At 41.2% G+C, this 26,829-nt stretch overlaps 3 protein-coding genes across 8 annotated transcripts; 1 reads left to right on the plus strand and 2 right to left on the minus strand.

Annotated features, from left to right (window-relative positions):
* Positions 1 to 38: 38 nt before the first annotated feature.
* LOC135336829 (uncharacterized) lies at positions 39 to 2,082 on the minus strand. The gene is made up of 2 exons (XM_064532708.1): positions 1,378 to 2,082; positions 39 to 1,318 (listed from the first exon to the last, which is right to left on the minus strand). Exons 1-2 carry the CDS (start codon positions 1,885 to 1,887, stop codon positions 155 to 157), a joined length of 1,674 nt encoding a protein of 557 aa, XP_064388778.1. The 5' UTR covers positions 1,888 to 2,082; the 3' UTR covers positions 39 to 154.
* A 3,410-nt stretch (positions 2,083 to 5,492) lies between these two features.
* LOC135336820 (abnormal spindle-like microcephaly-associated protein homolog) lies at positions 5,493 to 26,753 on the plus strand. Of its 2 annotated transcripts, none has more exons than XM_064532691.1 (16): positions 5,493 to 5,595; positions 5,698 to 5,836; positions 6,244 to 6,432; positions 6,660 to 6,737; positions 6,790 to 6,989; positions 7,072 to 7,203; positions 7,488 to 7,632; positions 7,679 to 7,809; positions 7,916 to 8,020; positions 8,079 to 8,149; positions 8,276 to 8,351; positions 8,659 to 8,799; positions 20,763 to 25,566; positions 25,680 to 25,834; positions 25,922 to 26,062; positions 26,269 to 26,753. In XM_064532691.1, exons 2-16 carry the CDS (start codon positions 5,707 to 5,709, stop codon positions 26,452 to 26,454), a joined length of 6,684 nt encoding a protein of 2,227 aa, XP_064388761.1. In that variant the 5' UTR covers positions 5,493 to 5,595; positions 5,698 to 5,706; the 3' UTR covers positions 26,455 to 26,753. The 2 variants fall into 2 exon arrangements, with proteins under 2 accessions (XP_064388761.1, XP_064388760.1); XM_064532690.1 differs by having other exon boundaries at positions 5,495 to 5,595; positions 5,691 to 5,836.
* LOC135336821 (uncharacterized) lies at positions 11,421 to 20,048 on the minus strand. 5 transcript variants are annotated; one of them, XM_064532695.1, is made up of 3 exons: positions 19,521 to 20,048; positions 18,812 to 19,411; positions 11,421 to 18,762 (listed from the first exon to the last, which is right to left on the minus strand). In XM_064532695.1, the coding sequence occupies exon 3, from the start codon at positions 15,677 to 15,679 to the stop codon at positions 11,636 to 11,638; it is 4,044 nt and encodes a 1,347-aa protein (XP_064388765.1). In that variant the 5' UTR covers positions 15,680 to 18,762; positions 18,812 to 19,411; positions 19,521 to 20,048; the 3' UTR covers positions 11,421 to 11,635. The 5 variants fall into 5 exon arrangements, with proteins under 5 accessions (XP_064388765.1, XP_064388764.1, XP_064388763.1 ...); XM_064532694.1 differs by having other exon boundaries at positions 11,421 to 18,557; positions 18,621 to 18,762; positions 18,812 to 20,048; XM_064532693.1 differs by having other exon boundaries at positions 11,421 to 18,560; positions 18,621 to 18,762; positions 18,812 to 20,048.
* Positions 26,754 to 26,829: the final 76 nt, after the last annotated feature.

Consider the following 26,829-nt stretch of genomic DNA (forward strand, 5'->3'; position numbering starts at 1 on the left):
TACTGTCTGTATATACACGTGTACATGTACTAACAGTAAAGAGTACAAGCAAAAGTACACATTAGTCAATCCATTTGGAACACATTATAATTAATAAAAACACATACATGTATAGACACAGCATAAATTATTATAGCATGTTATATAGCATGTTTCAATTTTGGAGCAAGGGCCTGTATTCTCCGCTAGAATTGTTCATTACTTGATTTTCAAGTCGGCCATTGCTTGTGGTTTGAAGTTCTCCTCCCTGGCCCTGAGTTGAGCCATAATCGGAAGGATTTGGTTCCAGGGGGACTTGAACAAGGCCAGCTTTACCTTCCTTATGTTTATTTTTATGATCATGAGTGGCTCCCTTTTCGAGATCAGAAACTATTTCTTCAGCTGCGTCCGTAGTATGAAGTCCTTCAGGGAACAAATGACCACGGCTAGCCCATGCTACAAAGAGCAGGAAAACCGAAGGTAGAAGTGTTAAAATACTCTTCAAAGTATTGTTGTCGCTAGTTTCAGCAAAAATGATACCACCTATCACAAACGCGATGTATACCAATATAGGCATAAAGGTAATCACTGTTAGTAGAGAAAATATTACAACACAGTTGTGTTTGACTGTATCAAGTGTGCATTTGAACTTGAATTTACTCAGGGAAAACACAAGCGAGAAGATGAGTACAGTACAAACAACGATACCCTTTGCGAATACAGCCCTAACAAGTGTGGCAGCTGGATACAAGTAGAAAGTTACAGTGATGGCGGTTAAGTAATAGACAAGGAAAGTGAACGTGACCAAAATACTCCATATAGCTATGACCTGAACAAAATGAGAAATAAAGCATCGACGACATGTAAGCACAATACGTTCCCAGAAGAAATGATAACCAGAACGATGAACCAAACAGCCATTCTGACTCATTCCTGGGATTGGGAAATTAGACTTCTTCTTAAGAAAAAATGCAACAAGAAATTGTAAAGGGATCATGACTACAAGGGAATATGTAACACGATCCGAGTTGCGTACCAACACCAGCCAAGAGGGACCAACATTCCAACACAGTGTGAACACAACAAGACCCCAGAAAATAGGATAGCCAGGATTCTTCTTGTGTTTAACATTACGAAAGAGATTATCATATGTATATGTAGTCATTGATATAGACAAGAAAAACACGAAAATATTGATGAAAATAAACTCAACTGTGAGGAGAAGGTTAGGCATATCAAAAGCTTTCACTTTGTCTTCAGCATTCCACTGGACAGCAAACCCATTGTTGCTTGTGTCTCCAACTTTTAGTGTGCTTTGGCTTGCAGCATACTTCTTGAGCTGCAAAATGAAGATCAACGTATAAAATAGCACCTGAAAACATGAATAATATGACTCACTTGTGACGTTAACTTTACAAGTGATGACAGAACAACGTCTTGGGTGTTGTACGTAAGATTCAAATTTAAGTACAAGCTAGCCGAACTTTCAAATGAGCACGATTCCTCCCAACTGTTAAATCCTAATAACTCAATACCATCCAAGGCATAAGATAGTAAAACAATTCCAATTCCTGAGGTAACATCATAACCTGTCCACAAGCAGTTGGTCACATATTCAGAATCGGTACAGTTTATGCAGTCAACGCTTGTACAAATGGGATTATTTTCACAGTGAATGTGGTATTCGACAGGAACACAGATCGGCTCTGCACCTTGAAGTGGAAAGAAAGTGTTTGCTAGGACATATAAATTTGGAACAGATACATTGTTAGAAGAGTGTAGCAGGGCATACTGCAGCTCTTGCTCGGTAACATAATCTTCTTTACTGAGCAGTGTACTTCCTATCGGTGACAATAGAGTTAGGATACACACAAATACAAATGAAAACGTTTGAGTTCCTTGGACCATGGTGGTTCACCTCTATCCACACCTAACGAACGATAAAACCAAGACTTCTTACCCTACGGAATCCCTTTCTCTTGATACTTTAACATGCACTCTTGATATCATATCACGAGTCACCTTTTCTGTGCTGAGTAAGCAATGTGAAAGCAGATCACCAGAGGAACCACTTGACCTTAGCTAAATTAATTGGCAATAAGCAAAAGTCTTGCTTTTACTAGCCTCGATATCACGAGCGGCTTGTTCTCGAGGTAACCGCATAGCTGGCTTTTTGTATCTCTGCCATAGGGGTTGTGATAAGAGGAAATGAGAAATAAGAAATGAGGAAATAAGAAATAGGAAATGAGGAAATGAAGAAATAATGATCATCACCATGGCATTAATTTTCATCACAATAATTATGACATTGTTATAATAATATAGATGCACAAAAGTAATGACTGATATCGGCCAAGAAGCTAGTAGGTGACTAAGTATTTAGTTATCAAATATATATAGTGGCACCTCCACACAGTACAGGTTGTCAGACACATTGTAAGAATTAAATTTTACCATCGCTTCAGATGGCACAGTGAGCTTTCTTCATTAATTAAAGGTAGCATCAGCTTTCACTAGGCATTGCTTGTGAGAATGGTAATGGGAATTGCTTCCTTCACCCTGCAGCGAGATTGGATATGATACCAGTACAGTGTACTAATGTCATTACTTCCTGCAGCTTTACGACAGGACTGGCAGATTAGAATTTGCTTGGTTTGACAAACAGTTTTGGAATTTTCTTTGCTGTTACTTACATGTAGATGTTGACATTGAGTCCAGTCCATTGACTATCACTTGCCCACCGGATTGTGAAATCGGTGAATGTATTGCCAGTATAGCCACGCATAGGTAAATTGTTTGAGACTGTGGGACTGTAGGACAGTACATGTACATGTAAGTACCGTTACGTAGGTAGATCTGATGTCTGAACCATCCAGTCGTACATGGCACACAAGTAGATAGAGGTAGAGAGTGCAGTGTCACACCGTGTACCAGAGGAACATAAGTTCTGTATGGTGGCAGAGCACCATGTACCAGGAGACTTGTCACCAGGAGGTACGTACCTGTAGCTCAGTAGATGTTAGCTTCGTCTTCAGACTTGCTCTGCCCATATGACAACGACTATGATGGGCTCTGACTACAAGTACACACAATCTAGCAGTCTCGACTATGATCACCTGTCGATCCTAATCGTCTTGATGCTATTTCTTAGATATGCTCTGCCTAACAGCTCATTTCTCGTTCTCATTTCCTCATTTCCTATTTCTTACTCATTTCCTCGTTTCTCATTCCCTGTTTTATCACAACCCTTCCAACCTCCTCTGGATTGAGCTATCTACAGATCACATGCAGGGAGGAGTCTGCTTGACCTTCCTGCCTTTTTTCATAGGTCTACTGAATTGAGTCGTTTACAGGACCACATGCAGTGATACAGACATACACACTGTAGCAGTGTAGATTATATAATTGGGGCGAGTGAAGCGTAAGACTAAGGATTGGATGCGTCACTTGCGTCACCCTAGTTATACCTACTGATGATGTACATATACAAGACAACTTTAGTTATAATTAACCCTTGTACACTGTAGCTAGTGTACAGAGCCTATATGTTTATTTCGCCGCCTGGCTGACCAAATACACTGAAATTATACGTATAACCCACCCACTACACGGTCACCACCTCTACTGTGAATCTCACAGGACAGCGGCAATGTCCCATCCGAGTGGAAAAATAATCACAACATCGATCTTCCCTATTCGGAAATCTTCTCCATAATTATGGAAACTATACCCTCCAACTTCCTTGCTGTAGTGGGTAATTTTCGGGGGACAAAATACTCGTGGTTCAGCAATATTGAGACATTTCGTGGGTAATATTTTCGTGGTTGCTGCTTGCAAGGACACAATTAACCCTAGCTAATTAATTATAAGGTCATGCCAGTAGCCTATGAATGGTATAAATTTCGTCATAACTCAAATGTCTATTTCAAGTAGAGGCCAGAAGATACCCCTAGCTAGCTATTGTCATGTACGTGCTAGATGATTGTAAGGAGATTTTATGCATGTATCAACACGTGGTTGCAATTAAGGACTGTAATCATGTGACGATAAAAACAATTCATAGCAGAATGTAATGCTGAGTGTAGGGTCAAAAGTTAATTTTCATGAGTAGTCTGATCTTCTCTGATTGAGTCAAGATTTGGTAATTTCATGAACGTAAATATCTCTCAAGCGCAAATATATTATGCTTATCATATGCTCTTAAAAAGTGAGCTGCTTTTAAAATAATTTTATTCACTTTGTTTTTCTGCTTGACAGTGTAATGTTCAAATTGATCACCGTGACTACGTTGGAATGTTTGGAAGTCCCTCCTAAGTGTTATTGAAATTGCATCGTGATTAAAATCATAGTGCAAGAATGTTAGCATTTTTTCTAATTCTGAAATCTTGTCATGTTTGACGTCTTCATAGTGCACTACCAGAATTGGTATTTCGTTTGAGATGCCAGAAGAGAACCAACGAGTGTACAGATTATACCAACGTATACATATCGAGAGCAAAAACTGGTTCCATTCATGGTTAGAACCTGTGGCAAATGCATCATGTTAACTAATAATGATAGCAAACTAGAAGTACATAAAGTATAAACATAATTCACTCACCAAACATTTCTTTTCCCAGCGAATAAGTATGACTTTCATCAGTTACACCTCTAGCAGACACATTCTTTTTGGACTTCTGGACTGTAACAAATCGATTCCATTCGGACACAAAAGCATCGAAAGGATTTCGCACAAGAAGAATGGCGGATGCATAGTATCCATCATTGTGATGTGGATCTGCTCTCCTGTCGGGGTGAGCTACCCCTTCCCACTGATAGTCAGGAGTGTGAGTCTTGACCACTAATACACTGGGGCCAACAACAAACTCGCCTACCATTCCACTGTTTCTGAGGGCAGGATCACAGTAAATTGCACCAGTACATATTCCAGTAACACGTTCCAAAAGCCCTCTAACCCACGTATTACCGGATCCTGTTTCACTTACTAATGCGACAACCTTTCGACTTCTTCCATCCATAAATTTGCAGGAAGGTTTAATAAGTGCAGCATCAACGTTAGTCATGTTTTGTACCAGACTTTTACATACTGTAAAAGATACCATCTCATCTGCAGAAAGTGCTGCACTACATACACTATCAGTGCATTTAGATGTAATGTCAGAAGGAATGGGTATTGTTTTTGATCCAACGGCATTGTTCACAAGTCGAACTGATTCAACCAAGGATGGTAGTTCCTTCTTTATTCCGTATAAAGGTGTTTCATAAAAAGTTAGGTACAATCCTACAAACCCCATTGTAGCCACAGCAACTGCAAACACTTTCTTCCAGTATTTCATAATTTTGTCTTGATAGGTACTAGGTTTCTGGAACCCACTGTCGGATCCCCACACTCGGTACGGTCCTAGATAAGGTCCAAGTCAGCAGTCGACCTTTAAACCAGAGAGGGCGGCGTATTCGTGAGACTAGGGATGTCGTAATACTTATAAACTGTGCCAACCAATCAGATTCCTTGATTCAAATACATGACTTGCAGTCGTCTTGAAATTTTATTGTCTGTCTTTGAGCTTCAGATTCAACTGGGTGGGACGTCAATACAGCTAGCTAGCTGGAGCTGAGGTAAGTAAGGCAACATTGTTTTACAACAACAGAATTTCATATATAGTAGATGTGATCTATAATGTGTGATGTACCCATGATTTACTCATGTCCAGTCCATAGGTTAACATTATGGAAGACAAAGAAAATTGTCTTCCTATTCAAAAGTCAGATGGCATTAATGCAAGAAAAAAGACACACGGACTAAGTCTCACCGAGAGACATATAAGAAAACAGCATAATGTGAAATCAATGAAGAAAGGTGCTTTGTCGTCAGTGTTTTAATACTAGATTGTATATAGAAGTGAGAGGGATTGGAACCCCACGTATTTGAAGCTTATTTAAACACAAATCTTACTACACTGGCACCATAATTACATCAATTACGGTACCTATGGGAAAAAGTGCTCTGTGTACCTAGCTACGTCACAACAATCAGGATTGTATTTTTTGTATGTTAAAGGATTGATACTCACCATCAGGGAGCATACAAATCAGTATTGGGGGTCTCTGAGTTGTATATGTATGCATTGGACACAACAAGTTCCCTGGGTTTTCGTGGTTTAGAAGCTGAATTAACACGGATGGAATTGGTACCACTAGAGCACCCTCGTAGACTTCAATAGTAAACTGCTTTCAATGCAAGTTGTGAGCAAATTCGCGCTGCAGGTACTGTGCTGTTAGATTCAAAGTCTGATCACCAAGGAAGTTTCTCAAAACCTAGAACTGCCCCGAAAAAGTTGAAACTTCACAGTGCCTCTAAGACAGCTACTTTTTGTTGTGAGTCTGTGCAACGTCTCCCTTATGCTACAAAAAAAAACCTCTATGATGAGCACTGGGCAGCTAAACAGGAGAGAGGTACAATAGTCATGTACATGCATATAAATAATTATAGTTATAATACGTCGATTGTCTTGTACTTGTTAGCACTTGGTAAACTGTTTATAAGCTAAGTTTTTGTATAATACGGGCCAACAAGTAATGAAGTCAACAATATCGGGACACAAAGAAACAGCATTGTAGCCATTCTTGAAAAAATACCTGGTGTGAACGGGGCTGTATTAGACAGTTTATTCTTTCTACAGCTTTTGTGCGATGGCTGAACTTTCTCCTTGCTCCCCAAGATGACTGTGGTCATGTGTTACCGGTTAAAAGCCAACAAGGTAGTTATAATTTCCGTACATTATCTTTAACACTGTACATGTACATACGTAGCCATCAAAAGCCATGTTGAGTTTGACGTTCTCACATCTACTAACCCAATGACGACTAAACGGAGCTCTTGTGATCACCAACCTCCTAAATGTACTCAGCAACTTCCGATCAGCGGTCATCGCACACTGTCTCGAGTGAGAAGAGCTGCTAGCCTTTTGTACCAATCGCAGCCTTTGTCACTGGTTATTGGTAGGCTTGAAGTGAGTCCTAGAAATTGTTCTACATGTAACTTGTGATGCCATTGTTAACATTTGTCACATTCATTTTCAATGCTTTTGTTAGGTTGAAATCGAGTGCCAAAGACTGTGTTTCCATAAGGATAGAAATCCTATCAATGATGTTGGTGTGAAACAGGATTTAGTGCACACACTCCTGCGCACGTACAATCCAGTTTGGCTAAAGATTGGCCTAGAGGTACGTACATCGTCATGTACATGTTACAATGTACGTTTTTCTAGGGATGCTTCTACATGTATATACCTGCAGTAGGAAAGGCAATGAATAACATAATTATAATAGTAAAAAAATTAGTGAGTGTATTTTCGTGAGGTACATGTAACCTGTTTTTACATGTTTGTTGTAAAATTTGTTGCTGTTTTTTCTCTAACTTTGTTCTAACCATAAAATAGGTGTTCACCCTAATTCTCCATAATAAATATTATCTTGCTTAGTATACTGTACTTTTTCCCTTTCTGCAGACGGTGTTTGGAGAGGTACTCCCTATGTCATCTTGCACAGGCATTGAGGAGTTTCAGGAGGCCTTAGGACAGTTCATTGTGCACCGGTTGTTGTATAACAAGCAAATTGCCCACCACTATGCAACTGGGAAGGGTTTTAAAGAAGGTTTGTACAACAAAATCATTGTTTAATTATAATTATTTCCCTTCAGGATTCAACCATGCCATGTCACAGTTCATACTAAAAAAGTTTCTGTTACTGGTGTTGCTGTTAGATCATGCCAAACTTACCCGCCTTATTGACTATGATCCCTGTCTTTTCCAGAAAGATTCTGTTATCAAGGTACATGTACATGTATACAACTTGAATCCGTTGTGTATAATATATACATGCATGTAGTACATGCATGTATAAACTGCAATACTAAACTGTGAATTCTTGGTTTTAGTCAAGCCGTGAGCTCCTACAGTCTTTTTCTCGCAAGCATTTGGCTGGGGAAGGCGACTTTGTCAGGCACTTAGCCCTAATGGGCTATACAGCTACACACATTCAAGTAAGCATTGTGTATATATTAATTGTGCGTGCCAGAGTAAGTATTTGTCCTGTTGCAGACAACACTCGATGAGTATGACTTTACTGTCACCAACTTAGCTGTTGATCTCAGAGATGGTGTTAGATTAACGTGAGTATTTGCATGTACTGTAACTTTTTTCAACATAAATTTCCAAAAATTACGTGCTTACATGCATGTACGCTATATATATGCACATGTAATAACTGCATGCACACTGCTTTTACCTGATGATAGTCGTCTCACTGAGCTACTTCTTGGTGACTGGGGACTATCCAAACAGTTAAGACTACAAGGCCCTACTAAGATGCAGGTATGTAAATTAAATTATAGTGTATGTACATCACATTGTCAAGGATCATTATCACTCGTCTGTGCCTAGTAACTGTCACTCGTGCCTTGCAGGCACTCGTGCAGTTACTGGCACAGACGAGTGATAATCTTCAGTATCCATAGGATAATATCATACATATAGAAGCATTTTTCATTGCTATTTTCACTGTATTGTACCAAAGCCTCGATCCCAACGTATTTACTGTATTTGTCTGCACTAACATTATGACTGCTAGTACATGTACATGTCAATGAAGTTGTTGCATAGGAGTTTACTCATTGTTCAGAAACTTCACAATGTCCAAGTTGCTCTGACGAAGCTAAAGAGATATGTGAGTCTTCCAGCTGGTGTTACAGCTGAGAGTATTGCTGACGGTCACAGAGAAAAAAGCCTTGCTCTTTTGTGGACCATCATTTTTCACTTTAAGGTACATGTATATAAAGTCTATTTGCGTTGAGTTTGACCCTGGAAGTTATGTGATCAATTATGGCTTAATTCATTTATGCTTTATGTGGTGGACAAGTATGCCTGGGACTTCTACATGTACATGGAAAATGCTAACTTTTAGCTGGTTGGAGCTTACCAGCTCTACAGCATATACATGTAGATAGAAGCGCCTTTTAAGTAAGAAGTAGCCCTCATATAAAAGTTCCCGTTCCGTACCGTTCAATTCACCTGAAAAAAGTTGCAAAGCAGAAAAAGCACTTAAATTGACCTCTAGTGTGTGTACAGAGCCTATGGTTACGGTGGCCCTGAGCGTTACTATTAGTTCACCTTAGCTACTTGATACTTCGCCTACCTTAGCTATTGAGTAGTTCGCCTACCTTAGCTACTGGGTAGTTCTACTTGATAGTTCGCCTACCTTAGCTACTGGGTAGTTCACCTACCTTAGCTACTGGGTAGTTCTACTTGATAGTTCGCCTACCTTAGCTACTTGATAGTTCACCTACCTTTGCTGCTTGATAGTTCACCTACCTTAGCTACTTCGCAATTGACCTTTGAACCGCATGTTAATTCTATTTAATGCTGCTGTAGCCGTACTGTACATAGCGACTAGAGATCAATAATGAGAGCTACATAGCACGTATACAGGTACTGAGGATTATCTAACAGCAATGCAAGACTAGAGTACCACACCAGAACCATTGTATAGTACAGAATTCTTGTGCTGCGATGGGATTAGGAGATATAAACGTGAACAACTTGAACTGCATGTGTTGTATTAGTCTGGGGCCAGACCTTTTCTCAGAGGGGAGGGGGAAGAGAAGAAAAAGGTCTCTTAATCCTAGCTCTATTGCCCCAAGCATTTAGACTAGCTAGTATTGTGAATAACATGTAACTTCCAAATGAATCAAGTGTGGTACTCTCATCTTGCATTGCTGTTACCCATAGGCGTAGGGTAGCACTAACCGGCTGCAGATAATCCTCAGTACTGGTATATATACATGGAGCTCTCATTTATATTGAGTCGCATGGCTCCAGCAGCAGCATTAACATACAGTTCAAAGGTCAACTTCGAAGTAGCTAAGGTTGGCGAACTACCCAGTAGCTAAGGTTGGCGAACTACCCAGTAGCTAAGGTAGGTGAACTACCCAGTAGCTAAGGTAGGCGAACTACTCAGTAGCTAAGGTAGGCGAAGTATCAAGTAGCTAAGGTGAACTAATAGTAACGCTCAGGGCCACCGTATATGGTCCCACTATGTACATGCTCTGCTTATGTGTGTAAGGTTTAAATTTCAAAGGGTATATCTAATTGTATATGCATTTTGTATACAGTGCATCCAGTCTAAAGAGTAGAAAAGTATATCTCATTCATTTGTGCAAATACATGAAATTGATATTTCAATAAGCCCAGCCAACAGTATGAAAACGCTGTAATGAGGCTGAGGAGCGCAAACGCTACTTTTACCTGCAGTTTGCAGTGAGCGGCCATATCTGCTGACTGATGTCAGCAACCAACTACCAGCCAAAAGACACTGCAGTAGCTGAGCTGTAGTGTCCATAACTCAGGAGTTGAAACGAACATCTCCAAGAGGTGATTCTACTAAGGCGTACGACACACCTTTAAGCAGCAGGTGACCCGAGTAAGTACTGCAGAGGCGGACTGCAGCAATCTGAGGTCAATGAAGCGCTGTGTATATAAAGAAGGTGGCAGAAGACTCGAACAGTATATCGACAAAAACACCACACTTGAAGTGCAGAAAGCATTTGCACTAGTAATATTTGGGCAATGTATAACCACCGATAAAATGGGCGTCATTGAGGCTACTAGAGTAGCATGCAAGTTCTCAGGATTTAGTGCTAAAGTAATAAGGAGATGGGCAACGAATGTATTCGATTTATTTGGGAATGTCTCTTGTGTTGTGGATGTAGATGAAGACGATCTTGTAGAAGTACTGTCCTCCAAAAGGGGTTGTCATTCAAAGGTCATGTCACTCATAAACGACGAGCAATTTTGTATTAAGGCCACTAAATATGTCCGGCAGAATGGGTACAGGAAGGGTGAGCCGAATTTGACTTTGACACAATTTTGTAAGTGGATCGAGGAAGATCAAAACATCAAAGTTAGTGAGCAAACAGTATCAACGTGGTTGCGAAAACTGGGATTTTCATATAAACAGTTTAGCAAAGGGGCGTACTTCGATGGACACAATCGAGAGGACGTTGTTGAAGCACGAAACAATTATTGCACCTTAATGGAAGAATTGGATCCACGTCTAATTCGACAGAAGCACACCATTGAGTAATGAGCGGCCAATAGTTTGAATATTCCATGATGAGTCAACTTTTTTTGCCAATGCTGATCAGTCCTTCCACTGGGCTGACGAACGAATGCAAGTACTAAAACAGAAGTCACTGGGGCAGGCATTAATGGTTTCGGACTTCATTGATGAGGTTGATGGATATTTACGACACAATGGAGAAGAAGCGAGAGAATATCTTGAGCATCAAAGTCAAGGTTTCTGGAAAAATCAACATTGTAATATTTCGGAGAGAGAGCTATTCCATGCACTGAGGTGCTACTGCTGACTAGGATTATATTAGATAGTTCAAACGTTAACACTTATTTCGATTTTCACAGTGAGATACTTCTCAACGCACATGGCATACATAACATTACGTAATGACAGTAAACTATAAATAGATAGCCAATGAAATTGTCCAACACACTCCCCACTTTGACACGCTACGTGGTCAACTAAAATGTGTAAAGGCTAACAATTAAAACGTTTTATGTGTTCACATGTTCATATTCATTATTTGTCAAATTCCATTATCAGTGTCGAATTCCATATCAGAGGCTGCCTGTGCTAGAATACGGTCACGAGCTAATGCAGCAGCAGACCTCTTTGGTCTCAGCGAAACGTTAGTTGATTGGTCGGGATTCTTGCTGTCGTCAGTGGGTTCCAATGCAGGATCGTCCAACACAGGATCAGCTGGTGGGGCCGCCTCAAGTGGGTACAAATGCTGGATGGGCCTGTTCATTACTGATGTGCGTCCCTTGTTACTGATTCTAACACTAGCTGCCCTGATTTGGCCATCGGCTCCAACTAGTAGTCGTTCAATTCTTCCGAGCTTCCAAAAGCTACGGGGTTGGGCATCTGAGTAAACAACAACAACGTCACCTTCAGTGATTTGTGGTTCTCCATTACTGCGATAGTGACGGTGCGCTTCGCGCAATTCCACCAAATATTCTTTTCTCCATCTTTTCCAAAAGGCATCCAATGAGTAATTAAGATGTTTCAATCGAGCATTTAGTTGGTAACTGTCTACTTCGCAATCAGTATCCTCGTCACAAAATAGGTGGTCCGGAAAGCTCATAAGTCGTCGGCCAACAAGCAGGTGTGAAGGTGTGAGAGGTTCATCCAAATCATCTGCAGAAATGTAGGTGAGTGGTCTAGAGTTTAGCACCATCTCAATCTCTACCAAGGCAGTCAGCAATTCGTCATACGAAAACTTGGCTTGACCTAAAGCCTTCCTCAAGCAACGTTTAGTCGATCTGACAAGTCGTTCAAACAAGCCTCCCCACCATGGGGCCCTTGGGACATTGAATCTCCATTCACAACCAGTTCCTTCCAGATAGTTCTGTACTTCTGGGCTGGATACGACCCTCTTGATGGTCTTGGCTGCTGCTACAAAAGTTTTGCCATTATCAGATATCATCATTGCAGGTAAGCCTCTCCTCGCGCTAAACCTTTTGAAACTTCGTATGAATGTGGGTGCCGACATGTCACTCACAAGGTCCAGGTGGATAGCTCTGGTAACACAACAAGTGTATAATACTATCCAAACCTTCGTTTGCACTCCACCAGGATGCTTGACGTACAATGGTCCAGCAAAATCAACACCAGTGCTCGTAAAGGGTGGTGCTTCTTGAACTCTAAAAGTAGGCAGTGGGGGGGGTGGTGGTACTCGGCAGGACATTCCTTCGTGTCGTCTGCAGGTGTTGCAACTGTGAAGAACTTGCTTGACTACACTTCTTCCCTTTATCACCCAGAATCGTGACCTGAGTTCGGTGAGGGTCTCCTTTACACCGTTGTGTAGCACTCGACTATGAGATTGACGGATATACATTGTTGTCAGAGGATGGTCACTCGGCAAAATAATAGGGTGCTTGGTCGAGTATGGTAAAGTTGCATTGGCAATTCTCCCTCGACTTCTCAAAACTCCATGTTCATCTTCGAAAAGGAACAACTGCTTCTCCCACATTAAGAAATTCTTGTGATCTCTCAGCAACAGTTGTGCTTCCTTTATTAGGAGTACTTCGGCAATCATTCTTTCATTTTTACAAACTGTGGTAAGAGATATGAGTCTCTTCATATAGGAACAAAACTTCAATACGTAGGTGAGAACATTGACAAGTTTGTTGATATCGCTAAAATTATTGACCTGAATGAGGTTCGTAACAGAAGACTCCTCGATTGTCAAAAGACCATGTACGGCTCGTTTCTCGCTTGCCGGGAGCTCTTCGAGGCATTCCGAGGGAAGGTCGTCATCGGTTGCTTTGTCAGAATACCTAAATGGCATGCTAGGACCGTCTCGCCACAATTTGTTCACCAATAATTCGAGAGGTGTAGTTCCCCTTGAGGGCACATCAGCAGGATTTTCAACGCCTGGTATGTGATTCCAACACTCAACTGGGAACAGGTTTCGAATTTCTGACACTCTGTTTTGCACGAACGGCTTCCATGACTTTCCTATATTTCTTATCCAGCATAGAGCGACTTGGGAGTCAATGAAGCAGTGAAAGGAGGATATCTCAATCTCTGGGTTCAAACTCAATTTTGTCGTGTTCATTAATCTTGCGAGCAATACTGCTGAGAGAAGCTCAAGTCTAGGTACAGTTTGTTTCTTCAAAGGTGCCACTCTCGTTTTGGCAACCACAAACCGCATGTGAGTCTTGTCTTTGGTCTCAATCAACAAATAGATAACTGCAGCGTACGCTGACAGTGAGGCATCACAGTAGCCGCAAAGCTGATAGGAAAGCACTTCACCTTGCACAGCTTCCAGGTAGCATCTAGGAATTGTCAAAGGCTGCGCATCTTCCAAAGCCAACACGAGTTTGCTCCACTGCGTTATCGAGGCCTCCGGTATTTTCTCGTCCCAGCCAATCTTGGCCTTGCATAAAGACTGCATGAACACCTTGTATCTCACTACAATTGGGGCCAAGAATCCTAATGGGTCATACACCCTCCCGATAAGGCTGATGACGTTCCTTTTGGTGGGCTCCAGTCTTCGGGCTTGTTCAGCCAAATCGGCTAATGAGAAGATAATCTGATCTGAGGTGATATTCCACTTCAATCCAAGAATTCTTTGCTCAGCATCGCAAAGTTCTCCATTGCCACTCAGTGTGGACTGTGAATATGTTTCCATTGGCTTAGGCTCATCTTGATGCTGTGCCGACTCCTCGAGGTCCACCTTAGCTTGCAATCTCGTTGCATTAGTGTAAAACTTTCGCAAGTTGAATGCACCTGTCTTCAGCAAGGTTTTAGCTTCACTGTACAACTGATAAGCTTGCTCTTCTGATTGTGAACCTGTTACAATATCATCGACATAGATCGACCGTATCACCTTGGAAACAATTTCACGGTGTGTGTCCGCGTGTATTTCAAGATGGTGTCGGATGGTGGCGTTCAACAAGAAGGGGCTGGCATTCACCCCAAATACCACTCTAGCGAACCGATACACAACAATTCTCGGCTCGTCCTTAACTGCATCGTCCACCCACAAGAACCGCAAGAAATCTCGATCCTTAGCTGCCACAGATATCATAAGAAACGCCTTTTCGATATCGGCTGTTACAGCAACTCGATGGGTTCTAAACCGACAAAGAATGTCAAGGATTTTTTGATCGAATTTCGGTCCTTGGTCCAGACAGTCGTTGAGAGAGGGCCCACTCGTTTTGGCCGAGGCATCGTAGACCACTCGCACTTTCGTGGTCGTTTTATCCTTTCGGATTACTGGATGATGAGGTAAATAGTGTACATCGGGCCTGTTTGCCAAATCCTCTACTAATTCAACGATCCCCTGCTCAAACTGCGTCTTGATCACCATGTCATACTCGCGTAGTACATCTGGGTCGTGTCGGAGGCGTCGAAGCAACCCCTTCAATCTCTTCAAACTAAGCGCGTAGTTGTTGGGAAGGTCCAGTCTCGGTGCCTTCCATGGAAGTTGAACTTCGTACCTTCCTTCACGAAACTCTATTGTGTCACGAAGTTTATCGTACAGTGATCGATCTGTGTTTGGGATTCCAAAGGATTCCAGTTCCCAAAACGATCTCATCGTGTCATTCAGCATCTTTTCCTCAAATCCTTCACAAGTGATGTGCAGCGAATGTGTTATTAAACCGTGAGAATCCATACTCGGAGTGGAAATAGGACCAGAGAGAACCCATCCGAGTCTCGTTTCGATGGCAACTGGCCCGTTTGTTCCTCTCTGCAGTGCTCCGGTTACGAGGTCCCAATAGTGATCAGACCCAACTAGCATATCCACATGGATTGTCTCAGCGTCTTCCGGATCGTCAGCAAACTCTAATCCACTCAAGTGTGGATATGTCCTTCTATAGTCAACGAGGGGATGAGGCTTTAACGGCTCACAGATCGTAGGTACAGTGAACAGTGAGAGATTTTGCGTCTCCCCATTCTTCAGCTTGAGCCCTAGTTTTACATATTCACAGACACTGTCACCATTCTGGGCGGACCCAAATGTCATGATAGTCATACGTTGTTCTCCTGCAGCGGTCAACTCGAGTCGGCTCCTCGCACTGTTTGTAATGTATGATCTCTGGCTGCCAGTATCCATCACCATTCGAACACTCAAAGAGGTTGACGGACAGTCTGGATTGTATGCAGTGGCTCTTGCTGTTTGAAGAAGTACAGGTTTACTAGAATACGTCCATAATAATCCCGTTTTTGGTAGCTGGAAAGGGGGGCTTCAGGGTCGAGCCCTCCTGTACCAGGTGATTCCTGTTGTTTGTTTTCTGGTGCCTTTCGCCTAGGTTGGCCTGAACATATCGCGACATGATGCCTTCCTTTGCAACTACGACACTTGATTCGGCTGCGGCAGTTCCGGGACACATGCCCCTTTCCAAGACATATGTAGCATCTACCAGTTCTTCTGATAACCTCGCGACGAGACTCAATGCTTGCAACCGTTCGACAATCTTGCGAAGCATGCTCTCGTTCACAAAAGCAGCATTTGAGTGTGGTGGTCTCGGTAAATAGTGCCGCTCCAGTCGGGTGTTCCTTTGGTCGACGGGTTTCAGTTCCCCGTGTGGGTTCAGAATTCGCCCGTGTTGTCGACCGTTCTCGAGCCTGAACCTCCTCTTCAATTACACCCAATAGCTCTGTAAAATCCCAACTTTCACTGTCTCCAAACTTTCGACTAGCGATTAATCTCAATTCGGACGGTAGCTTACTCATTAAAACAGATGATAACAACGATCCATACGACTCGGCACTGACCCCTAACGATTTGAGGCTTCGTACGTTCGATTCGATCACATCGTACAATTGTCTGATCCCTTTGGTATCATTCTGGGAGGCCACCCCATCGACATGTAGCAATTGCTCCATGTGTTTATTTATGATAAGTTGTTTATTACCAAATCGCTTTTGCAATAGATCGATCGCTTCGTCATAATTAGCATCTGTGAGGGTCAAACCAGATATTGCCTCGAGGGCCGTATTAGACACCATAGACCTCAAATAATTTAACTTATCAACCTTTGAAAGCTCGGGGTTCTCATGAATTGCACACTTATACGAGTCCCAAAAGGGAGTCCATTGAGTTAAAATCCCATTGAAAGGCTTAATCAATAATTTAGGTAGTCTGACCTTACTGCTGGCATAGCCCATTGCGGGTGTAGTCCTTGCAGGGACCCGAGATGTCACTGGAGCCTCAATCTCGATCAGGCTGGCGTAGACACGCTCCTTGTAGTTGTCAGCTCGCCCAATCTCATCCTCCAGTTCATCATCTCCCACAAGCGTCAGAATCTCAGCATCCAGTAGCTTAATCTCCTCCAGCTTCTCCTTGAGGCTCATGCTTAACTGGTTCAACACAGCTCGTTGTGGTTCATCTCCAGAGCTCAGCATCTCCTCTACTCTCGTCATTATCCTAGTGGCGGACGCCTTGTGGCCGCCTCTCACTCTCCTCTTCCGCGTTAGTTCTTCCGCCATTGGAGGTCACGTTCTTTAATTTTGGAAGTTTCTCTAAACGGCTCTTCACAGCTTAGTAGCTCTATCCGGCTCGAAGGACCATGTAATATTTCGGAGAGAGAGCTATTCCATGCACTGAGGTGCTACTGCTGACTAGGATTATATTAGATAGTTCAAACGTTAACACTTATTTCGATTTTCACAGTGAGATACTTCTCAACGCACATGGCATACATAACATTACGTAATGACAGTAAACTATAAATAGATAGCCAATGAAATTGTCCAACAAACATATGATAGAACAAGTTAATAAAAATTTTCGAGAATAAATATCCTAACACTACAGCACTATTTATATTTGACAACGCACCATCTCACATGAAGAAGGCAAACGATGCACTCAACGCAGATGCAATGAACGTAAACCCGGGAGGCAAACAGCCAGTAATGAGACCAACTTTCCATAATGGTGAGGTTCAGGAGATGAATCTTCCGAACGGGACGCCTAAAGGAATGAAGATAGTATTAGAGGAGAGGGGAGTCTGTACGCAAGGAATGGTGGCTGGCTAGAGACATGACGGCAAGATTAAAAACATACGAAGATTTTAAAAGTAGTAAACCGATATTGAGCGAACTAATTGAAAGTAAAGGACATGTGTGTACATACATTTGTACCAAAGTTTCACTATGAACTAAAATCCCATTGAGAGATGCTGGTGCCAGGCCAAAAAATACACACGAGCACATGCAAATGGAAGTATTGTACGACTAAGTACCCATAGGACTGGACACAGCAACAAAAGACATGATTAAAAAATTCTTTCGAAAGAGCAAGGACTATGAAACAGCATATAGAGAGGGATATACAACAGAAAATGTAGATAGTATTGTAAAGTTATACAAGTCACATAGAAGAGTAGGTAGTAAGGACTGATCACATTTTTTAATATATAACGCAGCAACAAAAATAATTATGTTTGCAACTACACCATTACTTCCATGTACAGACTAGGGATCTGGAAGGGGCTCTGTTGCGTCAGAATCACTTGTATCAGTTTGTCGTGGCCGAGGGGGGGAACAATAAGTATGTCACTGTTAAGTGTTGTAGTGTCACTGTCAGTAGAGCCTAGTCTAGGGGAGGAATCAATAAGTACGTCACTGTTAAGTCTTGTAGCGTCAGAGTCTGGTCTAGGGGAGAAATCAATAAGTACGTCACTGTTAAGTGTTGTAGCGTCACTGTCAGTAGAGTCTAGCCTAGGGGAGGAAGCAATAAGTACATCACTGTTAAGTCTCGTAATGTCACTGTTAAGTCTCGTAACGTCACTGTCTGTAGAGTCTGGTCTAGGGGGGGGAACAATAATTACGTCACTGTCAAGTCTCTTAATGTCACTGTCAGGGTCTATACGTCGGCGCTTAGGGGATGGAGGTTCTGTAAATTGTTTGTCATCGTCTAGTCTCTGATATTCGGCAAAAGATTCTCTTCTGTCACATTCTGCTATGGTCACAGTAGGAGGACACGGTGGAGACTGCTGAGGTGATGGAGTGACCAACTGTAATAATATACTGTTTAAAATAGAAATAATAACAACCTGGACTCCATGCAGTGTAAACAGCCTCTCTCGCACAGTCCTCAGACTGTCTGGCTGACCAAACACAGACACACGCACATCACACACAGAAGAAGACCATCTCCGATTTCCGCCCTGACTGTACACAGCTCCAGTAATAACGCTGTGATCAACACTTCATAAATGATATTCAGCAATAAAAGTATACTTACCCTGTTGCAAACAAGCCTGATCGTAGCAGGGGAGCTAGGTAGGCAGCATCTTCCCTAGCGAGGTGACCCAACTTTTCACTGACATATGAGGACCGAAGGTAGACTGCCACACAGTTGGGGTCATGGTTGTTGGTCTCTAGATAGAGCACTACCCTCCCACCACCACCCACAGCAGATACAGCAACGTCATAAAACCGAACGCCTTTTATAACAGACAAAAAAAGTAGCAAGCAGTATACTTCCATTCTTTCTAGCTTTCTATACTACAATCTGGTTTCGCACCAAAGTAACACGAGGTTACCGCGTGCCACGTGACACAAACGTCACACTTGCGGTTTTGGACCGTGATGTCATGAAAACGGGTTGATTGTACAAAATTGTGTATAAAATTAATTATCTCCGGAAATAAAGTTTTTCTGGACAAGTTTTTCTTATCAAAAGTTAGACAATTATTTTATTCAAGCTTACTTTGTGTAATTAACCCGAGGCGCGTGGGCGGCCACGGGTTATAGTAGTCGTTTGGTTTGTTTGTTTGTTTGTTTGTGACAGGTGAATCTACTCAACTGGATGCCACAGCACTGCGTTTACAGCATGGATAGCCTTCATACAACAAGTTATTAATTTTAATAGTGGCAGAATTTCATGTTAAACCTTCGTTGTCAAATAAAAACGAGCAAAAGCTAAGAAGCTTGTGACTGGGTCTGCTTACCTGGATGCTCTAGCACTGCGTTTACAGCATGGGTAGCCTCCACACAACAAGTCAGTACTTCTAATAGTGGCAGCTTTCGGTGTTAAAGCTTTGTTGTCTAATAAAAGCGAGCAAAATGTAGCTTGAACAGAACTTGCACATGCGTTACTTATAACTGAAGTGATCCTGTACCAGGTCCAGAAACAATGGAACAGGGTCACTAAAGTAGAAAGCTGTATATACCAGGAACAATGGGACAGGGTCACTAAAGTAGAAAGCTTGCTTTAGCTGACAGGGATCCATGCAGGACCTGGAGCCATACTTCTCTGAGACTCCAGGCTTCTTTGCTGTGATCCTAATCCAATCTATCTATAGTACTACTACATGTTCTCAAATGTTTCAGCATGCCTCCAGTCTGGTTTAGTTTTATTGCTCCTGAGTTGCTGTGCAAGTCATGCATGATGATGATAGCAACATCACTATATGCACTGCATTATATCAGTCTTCTGGTTTCTTTATAATCATGTCACCAGCCGAGGGTTTGCACTTTAGTGCTCTAGTTTTTAGACCTTAGCCGTTAGATTTTCTTCAAATCTCTCCCTAACCGAAACGGCACTAAAAACTAGCAATTTTGAGTACTGTGGAGGATGTGTAGATATGTAAGCAATATCAAACCTTCCATAAGATGGCCAATTTATCTATAGATGTTGTGACAAAGTCCCAGACCTTAGCCGGAAATCGTTGGTCTTTTCTCTCCCTAACCGATTACCCACTATAACATTTGTTTACTGTTTTATTAGTCACTGCAAACCCACCACCTTATGTTTCCATGGAAAAAATTTGGATATATTGTAGCTTGTTCTTTCACCTACACAATAGTACCAGCACATTTTCTTAAAAATGTTCTGAGATATTTACATATAATTATGTACAAATATTCATGAATTTGTGGTATTCTACTCTTTAGACTGGATGCACTGTACATATGTAATCTCCTGTCTGAACTTTTGAACTGTACAGTGTATACCATGTTATGGAAAAGAACTGTTGATGACAAACTAATTATTGTTGAATTAGCTGGAGGTAATAAACGCCGCCCTTGAACAGTGGCCTCTCTCGAATTGTAGCCTAGCTCCTCTTCCAGCAAAATAAAACAATTAGTAGCATATACGGTACATGTACAGTACATAATGTTAACACAGAATAGTATGCAGCCACTTATATGTATGTGCACACTCCTATAATCTGCTGCTTGTTCTACAGGTCAAGGTAACATTAAATGAAGAGGAACTGAAGGAAGAAATTTCCTTTCTTAAAGAGAAGTATCGTTATCAGAGACGCCTGTCATTTGAGCCCAGTTTTTTCTTTGATTCAACGTTATCACTTCTCCTAGAATGGTGCACTGCTGTTGGTGCAATCTATGGAGTCACTGTTTCAAATTTCAACAGCTCGTTTTCTGATGGACGTGCTTTGTGCTATCTAGTCCATCACTACCATCCTTCTCTTCTCCCACTCGAGCTTATATCGGATGAGACAAGTGGCTCTCAATCTATTGCTTCTAGTTGCCTATCACCTGCGAATTTTAGCTGCAGCAAGATTAACTGGAGTGCCTCTTTTAGTCCGACAACTGGAATTAACCCAAAACAAGAGTTGTTTCTTACAAATGAAAAATCAAATTTTAAAGCTCTTTCTAAAGCTATCAACAGACTTGGTGGGATACCCCTCCTTGCTCAGTACAAAGACATGTCTCAGACATTGCCAGACGAGAAGGTTGTGATCGCTTACGTTTCCTATCTATGTCATCACTTGTTCTTACTTAGAAAAGAGGGCAGGGCAGCAAAATGCATTCAACAAGTTTGGAAGAGGCACAGAGTGCTTAAGAAGACCGTCTTAATGAACTCAGCAGCAACTAAACTTCAGGCATGGTACAGGGCAATGTCACATCGAAAAAAGTACCAACGTCTCTTAGCCGCAACTCTGAAGATACAAAATTGGTGGAAGAACAAATTGACTGTTTTTGCAACTCAAGCTTCATTAGCCCGAGCGTCAACCAAGATTTCAGCTGCCTACAGATGCTGTGTACTCAGGAGACAATATCTTCAGCTTAAAAGCAACACGATTGCTATTCAGCGGTGGTTCAGAAGAAAGAAAAGGTTGCTTGTGTTGAGGGCTGCTATTAAGATTCAGAATTGGTTTCGTGCTGTCTACTATCGCAAGAAATTTCAAGAGATGAAAAGGTCATGTGTTGTTATTCAGATGCGGTACAGAGGATTAGTTAAAACACAGCGACTAACCCATGAGTACCTGATGAAAAGATCTGCTTGTGTGATTGTTCAATCGTCATTCAGAGGCTACTCAGTAAGGAAACAAATTAACCGATTTCAATTGGCTGCTGTAACCATACAGTCTAGGTTCAGAACCTATCTCCATCGAAAACAGTACACGGATCTAAGACATGCCTGTGTTGTCAGTCAATGTTATCGCAGAGCTGCTATTGCAATGAAGAAGGAAAGAAAGAAATTCTTATTGCAAAAGTGTGTTGCCATCACTTTACAGTCTCTTGTTAGAGGACTGAAAGCAAGAAATCAACTCGTAGCTCAACATAAAGCTGCAACAGTTATCCAATCTAGTTGGAAAATGTTTCACCTGAGAAAACTGTTTGCACGTGTCAGAGTTTGTACGACATTGCTGCAGCGAAAATGGAGGTCTATTTTGCTTATGAGGCAAGAGCGAAGCGTTTATATAAAGACAGTGAAAACTGTGGTACGTGTTCAGGCACACGTTCGATCTATGATATCTCAAGCACGTTACCAGCAAATTCGCAAAGCTACTTGCATTCTGCAAGCCTCAGCTCGAATGTGTATTGTACGAAATGATTACTTACGAAAGCGATCTGCTGTTATTGTTCTTCAAACTCATGTAAGAAGGTCCATAGCCCAAAAACGTTTCCTCAAAGTAAAACTTGCCATTGTTTGTATTCAAGCTTGGTCTAGACAATGTATCGTAAGGACGAATTATTTAGGCATTCTAAATGCAGCAACCGTTATCCAACGTTATGCTCGTGGATCAATAGCCCGAAGAAAATTTCTCATCATTAGAAACGCTGCCATCAAACTTCAAGCTAATGCAAGAAAAATGATTGCTCTCAAAAAGTATCAAACTACAATGCAGTCAGTAGTATTTTTGCAACGAACATTTAGAGCTTATTCGACTCATATGCACTACTTGCGACAAAAGTTGACAGCAATATTCCTTCAGTCTCATGTCCGCAGACTTAGAGATCAAAGAAAATACACACAAAAAAAACGTGCTGTTGTCAAGCTGCAAACTCTTTTCCGAATGCTAGTATGTAGAAGAAGGTACTTGCAGGTTAAAAGAGGAACTATTCTATTGCAAGCAACTGTGAGGTGTTTTATTGCCAGGTCAAAGTACCTTCGAGTGTGTAATGCTGTTGTTTCAATTCAGGCAATACTACGTGGGGTCCTTCAGCGCAAGCGTTACTGTCATATTACAACACAAATTATTGCACTACAATCTTATTTTAAGATGTTTTTGACCAGGAAGAGATTTGCTCAATTGCGTCGTTCGGTGATAACTATACAGTCTGCAGTTCGATGCTTTTTTGCTCGCAGGAGGTACATGTGTTTGCGCTCGTGTGTCATTCAGTGTCAAGCCAGGATTAGGACCTCTTTAGTTCGGAAGTCTTACCTTAGAAAAAGGGCAGCTGTCGTTTCTCTCCAGTCGTATGCCAGGAGATTTATTGCAATGAGGAAATTTTGTGAGGTTAAACTATCTGTCGCTACTATTCAGAACGCAGTCCGTCAGTGTCAACAGCGAAAAATGTTTTTGCGATTTAGAGTAGCAATAATTATTCTTCAAGCTCATTCTCGTGGAATGTTAACTCGTGTCATATACCAGCGTACCATTTCAGCCATCCTCTTAATCCAGTCACATTTTCGGGCTTACCTCGCTCGCAGCAAATTCCTGAAACAAAGAGCATCCATAATCAAACTACAATCGCTAGTGAGAGCGATTATGATTAGAAGGCACTACTTACTTTTGCGTCGTTCAACTATCATTATTCAAGCCGCTTTTAGACTAAGTCAACAGCGTAAGGAAATTATAACTCAGAATGTGGCAGCTTCTTTTTTACAAGCTAAAGTTCGTGGTTTTATTCAGAAGAGAAGATATACAAACTCCAAGCGAAATGTAGTAAAAATGCAAGCATGTATCAGATCATTTTTAAGCAGAAAGAGGTATTTGACTTTGCGAAAGTCAGCGGTAACTACTCAATCTTTTGTGCGCTCTCGGTTGACAAGCAAAAATTATGGCCAGATGCTATTTGCTGTGATCACCTTGCAATCTTACTCCAGAATGTTCCTGGCTCGTCTATACTACCGCCGTATAGTCCGGTCCATTAAGTTTGTTCAATCCCAGGTGCGTTGTTGCCTTGTGAGAAAACATTATTTGAAAATGCAATCATCAGCTATTTGTGTTCAAGCAGCTCTAAGGTGCTACCAGCAGCGTAAAAAGTTCTCTCAAGCAAGATCAGCGATTATTAGTATTCAATCAGCTGTACGAGGATGGATTGTCAGGAAACACTACCACCATGTCCTTTTGGCAATAAAATGCTTACAGGCATATGCACGAGGCTATCTTGCAAAACAATCTTACAAGAGAGCACTCACATCTGTTGTCACTCTCCAAGCCTATTGCAGAACATATCTGGTAAGGAAGAGATTCCTGAATCTCAAAACGTGTGCAATAAGGATACAATCTGTTTTCCGCCAAAATGTTGTTAGGTACAAGTTTTTGAACTACAAAATTTGTGCCATCAAGATTCAAACTCTCATAAGGTGTCACCAAGCCAGAACAAGCTATTTGGCTACAAAAAAAGCTGCAAGTGCCATTCAGCGGTTTTTTAGACAGTACAGAAGTATGAATTACAGAAAGTATTTGAACTCAATTGTTGTCGTTCAATCTTTCATACGACGTTCTCTTGCTCAGAAGAAGTATCGAGCCAGCAAACGAGCAGCTATACTAATCCAGAGTGTTGTTCGACAACGTCAAGCACGCAAAAAGTATCTCCAAATCAAGTCAGCCTCAATAAAAATTCAAGCTCAAATACGTATGTATCTTCAAAGACAAAGCTTTCTGTCAAGACGAGCTCAGGTCATCCAGTGCCAGTCTATTTTTAGAAGATACTATAAGAGATCAGTACAGCGACTGTCAGCTGTGAAGATTCAGTCCTTCTGGCGAATGCATATTGCCAGACAATCTTATGTGAAGATTTACCAATGTATCATTACACTACAAGCTTATGCCCGAGCATTTCTGTGCAGAAGAAGGTATTGTCATTTAAGGAAGTGTGCAGTTATTATCCAAAAAGAAGTACGGTGCTTAATTGTGTACAATAAGTTTTGCAGAATTAAATCTGCTGTTGTATTGTTGCAGAACAAATTTAAACGGTATTTAGCATCAAAAACTAACAGTTTGAATGAGTCTGCTACAATCATCCAGAAAAATGTGCGTGGTTTTTTGTGCAGGCGACAGTATTTGCGTTGCATTTCATCTATCACTAAAATTCAGTCCTTAATCAGAATGTACTTGGCTCGTTCAAAGTATGTTAGGCTTAAAAAAGCCATAGTTATTATTCAAAAATGGTTACGATGCCGATTAATTGCTAAACAACAGAATGTTTTCTGCTTGATTACTGCTGCTGTTTGTATTCAAAGACGATTCAGAAGTAAAATAATTATGCTTCAGCAAAGAAAGAAATTTAACTCTATTAAATGTACTGCTCTAACTATTCAACGGTGGTTTAGGCAACAACAAATTAAAAGACAAGATATGCTAAAAGCTGCAATTTGTATACAATCTTACTTCAAAGGTTGGCAAACACGAAAGTCACAGAGCCAAATCATATCAGAAGCTCGTCGTAGGGTTATGAAGGCCACCAACTCAGCAACTAAGTCAAATTCTATCCGGGAGAAACTACCTGTGATTTTAAGATCTCTTATGAAGTCAAAATATCTCTCGACTGCTTCTGACGTCCTCAAGTCACTTGGTGAGCTGGAGATCATGCAATTATGTCAATGCATATACATACGTACTGCACATGTACTTGTATGTAGATTACCAGACGTTACCGTAATACGTAGTTGTGTCTATTTTGCACAGATATCATGACTTGTGTGTCATCAAGTTGCTCTTTAGAGATTGTGTCCTGTGGAGCTGTTAACGTGTTATTGAATCTGGTGACTCAAATGAACCGGAGTTTTGCTGCCCTCTCACTGGTGAAAACAATCATTCAGATATTGCTGAATATCAGTAAGGTTGGTTTCGCTGTTCATTTTCAGTATACACAGACATGCGCATCTTTGCATACTACAATGTATCACATCTAGTTTTTATAATTACAGTGGCCTCTCACAAAGTACAGCATTTTCGATGTAAAAGGTTCTGTCGCAGTAGTTGTTGATCTCGTGTACAAAATCCACTGCACACAACCTGAAGTGCTTTTTCTGTCATGTAAACTGCTGATACTTCACACACACATGAAGGTGAGAGAACTATTAATTTTGTATGTAGGGGTTAGCCGACTCCAGTGCGACCTGGAATCGAGCCTAGTATGGGATAATTATATAGAGAGATTTAGCGTGGCTTCAAGCAAGGTACACATGCTCAAAAAATGCATTCTTGTGCACATTTCAATGTCCCCATTCTTTGTACTATTAAATCAAATAATTTGTAATTTTCTCGAAAATAGGACGCTTCTGAAATGGACAGTCAAATCATGAAGAAGCTTGTATCAGCTCAATCAGGTCTGAAACGAAAGTTGAAATCAACTTCCCACAGCATGACCACACGTTTTGGAGTGAACGAGAAATTATTTTACAGAAGCTGCAAGCTAATAGACAAATTAGTGTCTTACTACATGTACAAATGTGTGTAAATTTTTGTACTGTCCACTACAATAGCAGTTTCATCTTATCTACAGTATTGTAACTTTAGTATTAGCAATTCAGATTTACCCAGTTAAACTTCTGTTATTATTTTTATACATGTACTGCAATAAAACTAGTGTTCAAGCTGGCGCTGTGCTAATGCCTCTCGCCATGTTTTTGCTTTCACTCTAAAGTATTAGAGTGTTATTAGTTTCTATAATGAATTTTATATTAAAGTTAGCTTATCTATATAAAGTCACTGAGAAGAAAAGACTTATTTACATGCATCTATTGTTGTTATTTATTGTATTATGTGGCTTACCAGGACCTCAAGAAAGAAGAAAATTGATTCTTCCAGGATCTGTAGTTCAGTGTATATAATA

Source organism: Halichondria panicea, chromosome 6 (genome assembly GCF_963675165.1).
Source record: "Halichondria panicea chromosome 6, odHalPani1.1, whole genome shotgun sequence".
Classification (NCBI taxonomy): Eukaryota; Metazoa; Porifera; class Demospongiae; order Suberitida; family Halichondriidae; genus Halichondria; species Halichondria panicea.

What these genes read in the sequence shown, in the direction of transcription:
- LOC135336821 (XM_064532696.1), bottom strand. Translation starts at nt 15,679, where the DNA reads ATGGTGATGGATACTGGCAGCCAGAGATCATACATTACAAACAGTGCG.
- LOC135336820 (XM_064532691.1), top strand. Translation starts at nt 5,707, where the DNA reads ATGGAAGACAAAGAAAATTGTCTTCCTATTCAAAAGTCAGATGGCATT. An exon ending in TGTGAAATCAATGAAGAAAG is followed by an intron (nt 5,837 to 6,243) that starts GTGCTTTGTCGT and finishes TTCGCGCTGCAG; the next exon opens with GTACTGTGCTGTTAGATTCA. An exon ending in GGCTAAAGATTGGCCTAGAG is followed by an intron (nt 7,204 to 7,487) that starts GTACGTACATCG and finishes CCCTTTCTGCAG; the next exon opens with ACGGTGTTTGGAGAGGTACT.
- LOC135336829 (XM_064532708.1), bottom strand. Translation starts at nt 1,887, where the DNA reads ATGGTCCAAGGAACTCAAACGTTTTCATTTGTATTTGTGTGTATCCTA. An exon ending in TTGTAAAGTTAACGTCACAA is followed by an intron (nt 1,319 to 1,377) that starts GTGAGTCATATT and finishes TTCATTTTGCAG; the next exon opens with CTCAAGAAGTATGCTGCAAG.